General features: G+C 39.0%; 1 protein-coding gene across 1 annotated transcript; it reads right to left on the minus strand.

Annotated features, from left to right (window-relative positions):
• Nucleotides 1-758: 758 nt before the first annotated feature.
• LOC107807355 (uncharacterized) lies at nt 759-1,767 on the minus strand. The gene is made up of 2 exons (XM_016631741.2): nt 1,642-1,767; nt 759-1,537 (listed from the first exon to the last, which is right to left on the minus strand). Exons 1-2 carry the CDS (start codon nt 1,696-1,698, stop codon nt 929-931), a joined length of 666 nt encoding a protein of 221 aa, XP_016487227.1. The 5' UTR covers nt 1,699-1,767; the 3' UTR covers nt 759-928.
• Nucleotides 1,768-9,966: the final 8,199 nt, after the last annotated feature.

A 9,966-nucleotide genomic window follows, 5' to 3' on the forward strand; every position in this document is an offset into this window, starting at 1 on the left:
GAAAAAAGAAAAGGAAAAAAAGAAAAGAAGCGTAGAAATAAAAAAGAATTGGAGAAAAAAGAAAAAATTCCCCACAAAAACTACTATGGGTAGGAAATGTAATTAGTTTGATGGGTAGGAAAACAAATGGGTAGACAAGGATAAATAGTTTTGTTTTTGTGGGTAACCGTGTCATTCTCCCTTAATTAATGTGTATTATTTTCTTATGTATTGTTTAATTATTAAATAAGGTTGTTTTCTTTTGTTATGATTATATATAACATATCAACAAACAAAAATATTATTTTAAAGATATTTTAGTAAGGTTACTCATGAATCAATTTAGGCTAAAAATCAGTCTAACTTTAAATGGGTTGAAATGAGTTGCGTCAAGATGGGATGATTTCAACAAATGGACGGGTCAATGACCAGCCTAACCTTGGACGTGTTGGGTGGATTGGGCACGTTGGGCGGGTTAAGAGCCCGTTTGGATGGGCTTGTTGTAAGCGACTTTTAAGCCAAAAGCCATAAGTTTGGAATTCGGGTTTTTGGCTTATCTTTGTCATTTTAGCTTAAAAAAAGAGCTTAAAAGTACTTTTGTTGCTTTATCCAAACACTATAAAATGGCTTAAATAGGGCTTAAAAGCACTTTAAATAAACCAATCCAAACTGGTTCTAAATGAGTTTAGGCTCAAATTGCCACCCCAAATCAAGATGTTTCAAATCTCAATAGTAAGTTCATTTAAATTGGGGAGTTATTTCTGTAAGAATTGGAATGTTTGAGCTAAAATAATTTGTCTTTTTATATTTATCAAAATTTCTCTTCCCGCGTATTTGAAACTTCGGTAGTTTTCCATGAAAACTGAAGTCTTCTACATCAAATAATTATTTACAATTCCAATCTACTAAAATACTACTTTATCTGGTAGTAAGTATAATCTATCAAGATTTAGGCTTCAAGTACTCTCGTACGAGGAGATTTTATTCTGTATACATGTTCTTCCCCTGTGCATTTATCTACCTTAACAATCCAGTGTCCTCTATTTTCCATCCCCTGAGCCGTAACCCTGTTCGCCTTTGCACCAATTCTGGTTAGCAGCAGGCCTTCTCCTATAGGCAACAATTGCGTACGCAAAGGGCTACTCCTCCATGACTCCTTGCAAAATGCATTATATCCCAAAACTATAGTATTCTTTTCCTTCCTGTGTTTTCGCAACGATCCAAGAATCTCTTCATGATTTTGGATATTACAATCCACTGCTATGAAATCAGCATCTTTGTAGTAATTTGGCTGCAGCATATTTAGACTCGGAGCATTCGCGACAACAAACTCAAGGTGACTAGAATTTGTGCCTAGTGCCACTTTAGAGAGATATAATTCTTCTACGCCCTTAAGGATGCAAATTACGCGTCCTCCTGTTTGTTGAGCTGCAGCAACCAATGCTAGGGTGGTGGAATCTGCAACATGTGCACAAACAACTACCATAAGTTGTACATTATTTCCTGCTGCGAGCGCGGAGATGAACTCTGCTCCGTTTGGCTCAGTAGCTCTCTTTCCCTGAATCAGATCAACATAACATTAGCAACAACTTGAGGAGAAAAAAATAATTTGAAACGTATATCAGATTTTAAATACTACGATAAGTTCATCATTGTACTTACCATGTTCATAGTATTGAGAAAAGCTTTGGTGGCATTTTCAGCAGACCAACAACTCATTTTCTGTTTCTTTTTAATTTTCTCTTGATTTTTTTTTTCAATTTTTGAAAGAACCAGAGAGCTAGAGATGTATTTAAGCCTGCTTAGGTTACTTTGGTAAGGCATCTATATTTATATATGGAGGATAGGCAAAACCTATGTCCATGTGGAATTAAGGCAAAATCTATATTTAGTAAAAAATCTCAAGTTGGTGTTACAAAATAAATTATATGGATTTATTAATAAGAGAGGACGGCTTTTTCATTAATATTCATGGAATTGTAGATCCAGAAATAGAAGATATTAATTTTGGTAAATAGGGCTAGGTCATAAGATTTTGAGCTTCAATTATTTAATTTAGATTTATTTTCAATCACAAGTTGTTGGTATAAAGTAACGTGAACAGCATGTTATGACTGACCTAAGGCAAACTTCCTGGAGACTGCATTAACAAATAAAAGATACACAAAAGAATGACGTGGACTCCTTTAATCTACATTTCAGATGCAAAACTTGGTGTGGAAAAAATAGTGCTAATTAGCTGTAATGTACTTAGAGGGGGTGACAGTTGAAACTTCTTTCATTAGGCTGTATTAGCATGTGTTTAAGGGACAAACAGTGTGCTAATTGCTAACCAAAACCAGCTTCTTTTGTTTGAACAGCTGTCTTGTTTGAAGATTCAAGATTGTAGGTTGCTGGGTTTATGGATAAGTTTGATGGATTGTAATACTACTCCAATTATAGTGAGGGGGATTTTAGGGCAAACAACTAACCGCATTCGGTGTTTTCACCAAATCAATTGATGAATGATATGTATTTGAAAATAAACTTCTTTCGTTTCGCCATGGTTGTATTATGCACGGATAATATTAAAACTATTTACACAAGTAAATCACCAGTAAGGCAATTGAAAGCAAATTCTATAATAAGTATTTGATAACCTGATTAAAATGATAATTAACCATGGCCTTACCACTCGGTCCCCGATGGCCAGCGGGGGATTCGGTATAGCAGCTCAGGTTCGTTTGCGCTGCGCGTTCCCGCTGGACTGGACACATGTTAGCTGTAGGAAGTATGGTTCCGAAAGTGACTTCGGTTCGCCAGTTCAGGCTCAACTCCTCGCTTTACGTTAGCGGACCTACAGGTCGGGCCGGGGCTCTGCGCTCTTTCTTTCTGTGTGGGACGATACCGGGGAGAGAAGGGAATGCGTCGAGGCGCGAACAAGACAACTGCATTTTAACTTTTGCAGCCTTCAAAATAAGAACTGGCCAATCCATGAGTATATACCATTAAAAAAAAAATTATATTGCCAGTATATATTATTTAATTTAAATCCCTAGATTTGAAATACTTGTGTGAATGTTTGTTTAGACAGGGAAAATAAAATTGTAGGCCTTTCATCAAGAAATAAATGTTTTTAAAAAAGAAAAATTAGGTGCGAGGGCATTAGGTGGGGAAAGAAAATAAGAGCGAAAAAGTAAAACTACCCCTTACTCGCATGGAACAAGATTTATCTTATGGTCCCATGGTTCATGGCATTGAAATAAATATCCCATGAAGAGGGGATTTAAATCCCATCATCATTTAATAAAATATGATATCCTAATTCTAATTGTTAGTTTATATGAGTATACCAAACTATAGAGTACCTGCTCCTTTATGAGATGATGCTTGGAATGCAGTAAAGACTGAACGTAAAGAAGGCAAGAAATTTTCTACGTGGAAAAATCCCACACAAGGGGATCAAAAAACCATGACCTACTCTTGTAGGCTTTTAACTCTACTAACTTGCAATCTCCCTATTACAAGCCACTTTGCAAAAACCCTATTGCAAAGACTTCAAACTAAATTGTGATGCAACCGACACAAGCCACTCTATAACTATCCGAGTTACAAAGGCTTTAAACTTATGACTATCCCTAGCCACTACATAAACTCAGAAGTTTACAAATTTTGGTTTGTTCCTAAGACAACGCTTCTAAGAAAGCAAACTAGGAATTACAATGACGAACAAATAACAAGATTACAACTCAACTACGGATGTACATAAACTCATTTAGAAACTGATCCTTAGTGGAGTTATCTTCTTGTTCTTGACACACCAGTGACTTCAATACCATATAAATACTTTTTGTTTCTTGAGAGATTATCACTGAATGCACGAAGAATGGTGTGTCTTGCACCAGGTTGTTTTATCACAAAAGTTAGTACAATGGATAGTGATGTCAACTCTTGGTGTACGCTTCTTCCCAATGAGAAGTGACTGTTGTACTGTCTGCACAGCCACTTCTGGGCAGTTGCATTCCAGCTGGATAGTGGACTTTGTACTTCTGTTAGGACACACCAACGGATCAGGTCCTAGTTGTGTTCCTCTTCTGTGACAGTTGCTAGATGGTCACTTTTTTCTGCTACGTTCTAGCTGTGTACTTGACTTGTACTTCTGTCTGAGAACCCTAAGGGACCAGGTCCCTGTTGTGTTTCTCTTTATATTGATTGTGAACAGTCATTGACTTGTGCTTGTGTCGGAGAACTCTAAGGGACCAGGTCACCAGGTCCCTGTTATGTTCCTCCCTATGGTCGTTCATCCATTTGCTGATTTTCAGACTTTGACCAGTTCACATGACATATATATGTAGGTTCTCTATCTGGTTCTTTATGACAAGTTTGTTAGATCATCAAAATATAAGAAGCATAAGGCCAAGACATTGAAAACCCATTAATTGTTCCTTTTTTGATGATGACAAGCTTAGGCGTGGACAGTATTTGTTTAGAGCAGAAATAACCAGATAAGATGCCAAAATTACACGAAGTTCCCCTTTAATATCAGATCTCCCTCCTTTGTGATTTTCCCTTACTTATATATAAAACATATTACCCCCGCCCACAAAGAATATTACCCCTCAGCTACACACTTTTCCCCTTTTGGCATCATTAAAAAGAACAGGTAATAAGCATAAAGAAGTCTAACACAACTAGCTCATGCCACATATATGCACACAACATGACAGAAAAGAGAAGTCAGAGGAAATCAGTAATGTACAAGGAAAGAAGGGGAGTTATTTTATTAATGTTTACATTGGACTAAGCAAGTCAAGAGCAGTAATAGTTAAGTTCAACATGCCATCATACAAAAAGCAAACAAAAGTAAAACAGCAGCCACAAGATTTTGGAAAAAAAAAGGTGGACACTAAGAGGATCCTAGGGGACACTAGAGGAAGGAGGCTTGGAGGAAGAGACAGCAATGGTTTTGAGAACCAGGTCCAGTCTAGCATTTGCAGACAGTTGTTCTTCAAGTAATTGAGCCCGAAGTCTGTCATTTTCCTTTGTCAGTCGTGCAACTTCCTCATTGACAGAAGCAGGTTCTATAGCTGCTTGACTGAGCTGAGTTTCCAATATGGCATTTCGAGCCCTCAGCCTTCTGATTTCCTCAGAAGTTGCATTTTGAGTGTTGATCCGCTGAGAAACGGTCGAGATGCTTCTACCAACTCTTTCTACACATTCACATTCTTCTAGAGTGGTCTTAGAGAAGTTCTGCTTGCGTGTACCTACTCTGGATTCCCCAAGGGGACCTTGTAGAATCTGAACACCTGAGTGAGGAGAAAGCCATAAGGTAACCCATGATTTCCACCCTTAAAGTTTGCCACCTTTTGCATATGATCTAGCATGATTGCTGGCAAATTGATTGGGACAAACTCATCAAGCACTTCCATTAGAACCATGTCCGATTTTGTAGCAATAGATCACTTCTTAGAACGATGTAAGAGCACTTTATTGACCAGTTCAAAGAGAAGCTGATACTCAGAAAGCAATACCTTCTTGTACACTTGTTCCCCCTGTTGAATAGCTTGATCTTTCATGATAGCTCTCCTTAAGTTCTCCCCACAGTCACCCTTGACTGAGGAAATATCTTCACATGGAATTCTAAGAACCTTTCCCACTATTGAAGAGTCGAGCACAATGTCTATTCCATTTACGAGCGCACAGATGTGATCCCCCTCAATAGGGAAAAGAGATGCGTAAAAATTTTGTACTGCGTCTTTGTACACCAGAGGCATGCCCCTTCTAACAAGTGTTCCCATTGTTGAAATTCCACAATCTCTAGAATTTGTCTCATGCCTGCCATCTTCAAAATTGCTGGATCAAATGTACGACCCCACAACACTTTCTGAGTTCTTAATCTCTGCTGCCAAAGACCACCATCACAGGTCATGGACCTTATTGAACCAGGTTCTTTAACAGTTTCCCTTTTTCATTTGCTAGACCCTTCGACAGAATTTCCTTTCCAGTTTGTTATCCCCACAGTATTGTCCTCAGATACGGCTAGCTTAGTTTGACTTCGTTTAGACTTGCTTCTGTACTTCACGGATGACCCTTCCTGTTCCTCAACAGTGTCATCGGAGGCCTTTTCCATAGACCTTTGAACTATCATAGATTGTTGTACTAAGGAACCAGGTTCCCTAGAAGCATTTTTGTCTATCCAGTTTACTGACACACTCTTAATGAAATCCCTTGGATTCATTTTCCTCTTTTTCCTTGTCTTGACACTCCTCTTACTTTTCTGCAATAAGGATTCAAAACTTTTTTGTTGCAGCGACCTGATAGTGGGTGATTTGGAGGAAGACTCTAAGAGCTTGGAGTGAACAGGAGGTGCAAGAGTGAGTTTGCATGGAAGAGAATCAGGTTCATCAGAAGGCTTTTCTGAGAATATCTTCTGAGCCAAGGACTCGAGGAGTGTTGTGGTTCTCACATATCCTAGGAATGGAATGTCTTCCCCCTGGTACTCAGACGAGAGATATTCTCCTTCATTCATCAGACTCTCAGCAGCTATAGCCATAATGTTATGAGTTGCTTCCTTTTCTGGTGACTCCTTGAGAATCACTAAGTCCAACATGGAGGAGTTTAGATACTGGTCAGGATCATCCTCAGGGGCTTCTGGCACTTGAGGAGTAAAACCTCCTATGTATTCTTTGATGAGATCATAGGATTGACTAGACATAGGGTTCTCAAAATGATGATAAACAGGGTTTATCATAAATGGAAAAACTGTAGGAGTAGAAGAGGAGCCAGGAGTGGGTAAGGTGGTAGAAGGTGTGAAATAGTGACACTCTGGGGATGATTTCAGGGATAATAACGAAGTGGGAGTGGTGTTAATGGTGGGAGAATGAGATGACTGTTTGATCGCCATTAGATGAGTACTTGGTAGATGAGAAGAGAGAGAAAGAGAGAGATGAGGAGAAGATCCTAGCTATACAAAGGAGATAAAGGTTCATGACTTGTCGTGAGAGAGAAAGAAAGTTTTATTGGAAGAAGGGCTAATGATGAGTGGAGAGTGAAACAGGTTATGAATAGTATCGAAAACAACAGTAGGTTTGTGGGGAAGTGTTACCGTGCAGAGGGGATGAAAGGATTTGAAATACAAGACATGACACGCAGATGTTGAAAAGTCGGATGATGTGGCAGTTGAGTTAATTTTGTTAAAAAAAATTTTGTTTTGAGAGGGCATGTAGAGTTAAGCACATTACTACTAACCTGAGGTACATGAACCTGATGCCAGAACAAGTTTTTGAAAAGGTTTTAGCAGCTCCTCTCTCGTAGTTCATAATTGTACCTTTAGCTTCTATGATCGTCATGTGTGTTTACCTACAATGGTATTGATATGAGTTAGGCTTGGTCAGAAAATACTTTAGCTACCTTTACCTGGTGTTGTCTTACATAGCCAACTGATGGTGTATCAGGTTCTTCATTAGACTTTTGTGACCCCATCTTCACCTTGATTAATCCAAAATATTCTCTACTCGAGGCTTTGATGCAGATATCTGGACTTTGGTCTTCTGTTCTGCAATACTTTCCACAGATCAATCCCTTCTTCATATTGACCATCAGAAGATGATCTCACACTTCAATGTTCTTGATCCTCTTATTTTTGAAATTCTTCTTCAGTTGTTGATGAGGCCAATGAGTTTTGCTTCATTGTCTCCCAAAGGATGAGGCGTGAATCATGACAAGTAAATCGTTCCAAATATGCTTTCCTTTTCCATATAAAAACCTGCATAGTGAACATCATCATACCCAACAGGATTAAAAGTACTGTCACCTGAGGGGTAACATAGGACCAAGTCCTGAGTTCCTCTAAGGTATTTCAAACTTTTTGTGGGCAGCCTTTAAGTAGGATTCCTACGGACTTACACTTTAGATTCTATTCTGGAGTGGAGATACGAAAAAAAATTACATGCTTATCTAACTCTAGAATAAAAGAGAGTGATTGACTTGTCTCGCAGATGGGAGCCTTTGGTTTTCCAATTTGAGACAGAAGTTTGATTGAAGAGGGAGATGTGGAGGTTAATTTGATTTCCCTACACTTTGTGTTCTGCTGCTTGTGCAATGTCATGAACTGCATCTTTACTCTTCCTTTAGCTTCAGTGGTAGTAGGTGACGTACCAGGTTATTTGTGAGATGTGGAGGATGATGTTGTGTTGTCTTTCGCCAGTCTTATTCATCTTACTCATTTTATCATCCTTCCTATTTGAAGCCTCATATATTTCCCAGAGACAAGGTTGGTTCATCATATTGATCATCACTGTTTCTTTCTTGGCAAGGGAAAGTGTCTTGTTAAATACCCCATGAACACCTTCTACCATTTAGTGTGTCCTTTGTTGGAGACTTTGTGGCCTTGTTTTTTGGATTGTACCCTAGAAGGATTCCATCGCTCATCTTTTTGCATTGAGCTTCCCAAACTGATCCTTCCTGTTGTCGAGAACATGGCATTTTCCTCCATTTGGCAGCTCATGGTGGGTTTTAATTCAGGAGGGACCTGATCCGCCACCTGTTCTCCATGTAGAAATCAGTATTTACTGCTTTTGCCCAGAATTTCTTGGTGATTCCATAGTCAATGAGCATTGTCCATGTAGCATTTTCCAGTTCTATTCTTTCTTTCAGCAATACCATTTTGCTGTGGAGTTCTTGAGTGTTGAGAAATTGTGTGTGATCCCTTCTTCCCCCTCCTCCTTCATTTTGTGAACTCATGTCCAGATGACACTTGAGTTTGGCAGACCACGAACCAGGTCCTGCTGAGTTAATTTATTCGGCGATGAGAAGTTTGCATATATCAATCCTTCATGCCATGGTTGCGACTTCACTCATCTTATACCACCAGCTTGTGGAGATTCATAATTAGTTGGAGTGGATGTTCTTGCTTCCTTTGTCCACTGAGACCACTTGGCGAGTTATTAGATTGGTGACTGCACTTTTTAGGCCATTCACATAGTGCACGTTCCCACTTGAGTGCCAAAAGTACCTTTCTACCTTTTCATTCACTGAGAATGTACCCTTTACTTTCTTCTTAAGAATACATTCCCTTCCTGCGGGGCTTTTAGTGAGAAGAGTTTCATGATATTTCCAGCTACGTTCTTTAAGCATCTACTATCCATAGTCCATCGCAGTCCGCTTCCTCATACTGTTCCCTGCTCATGCAAATCAAGGGTTAGATTTAGGAACCCAAACTAGTTTGGGTCCCTTGTTATGATAAAAAAGATGAATGAGGGATTTCCTAGTCCATGCAGGCAACATCTGATTTTTACGAGTGGTACCTGGTCCTTTGTTAGTAGTCAATCCATCAGTAAACACTTTGTTTTTCTGAGCAGACTGAACCCTAGCCTGGCAATTTTCTTTAAAATGTCCATTGTTCCTACAATGGGTACATAGCCAGTTATCAGGTACAGTGACATACTTGTTGTGCGGGTTGTAGGGAGTTTTCTCCCTTTGGAACCTGATGCCCTGCTTGTTCCCACTATTGTTGAGATACATGGCAGTCACAGCATCTGAGGACCAAGTCCACTTTAGAGATTTCTCAAGATTATTTCTTACTTTCTCCAATTCAGCTTGAAGTTGCTGATTCCTCTCGAGTTCACTACAGAGACTGGTTTTCACAACAGTTAACTCCTTTTCAAGCATGATGTGCGTCTCACTCGCTACTTCCTTTCCTTTCCCAAGACTTGCATTCCTATGTTCTCTATTGAGTCCCTCAATGGTTTCCTCTAGATCAATGCATATTACTAACAGGTCATCCCTCTCTTCTTCAGTAGATGCAACTTTTTCTTCTAAGGTGTGTTTCTCATTGTTAAGACTTTCTATTGTTTCCTTTAGATCAAAAACTACTACCATCAGATCGTCTCTCTCATTTTCAACACTAGTTATTCTTTCATTCAAGGCTTCCTTTTCTTTTTCAAGATTAGCTATAGTCTCATTTAAGTCAGCTACACAGACCACTAGATCATCTCTCGATTGCTTTGC

This window comes from Nicotiana tabacum, chromosome 6 (assembly GCF_000715075.1).
Source record: "Nicotiana tabacum cultivar K326 chromosome 6, ASM71507v2, whole genome shotgun sequence".
Lineage (NCBI taxonomy): Eukaryota > Viridiplantae > Streptophyta > Magnoliopsida > Solanales > Solanaceae > Nicotiana > Nicotiana tabacum.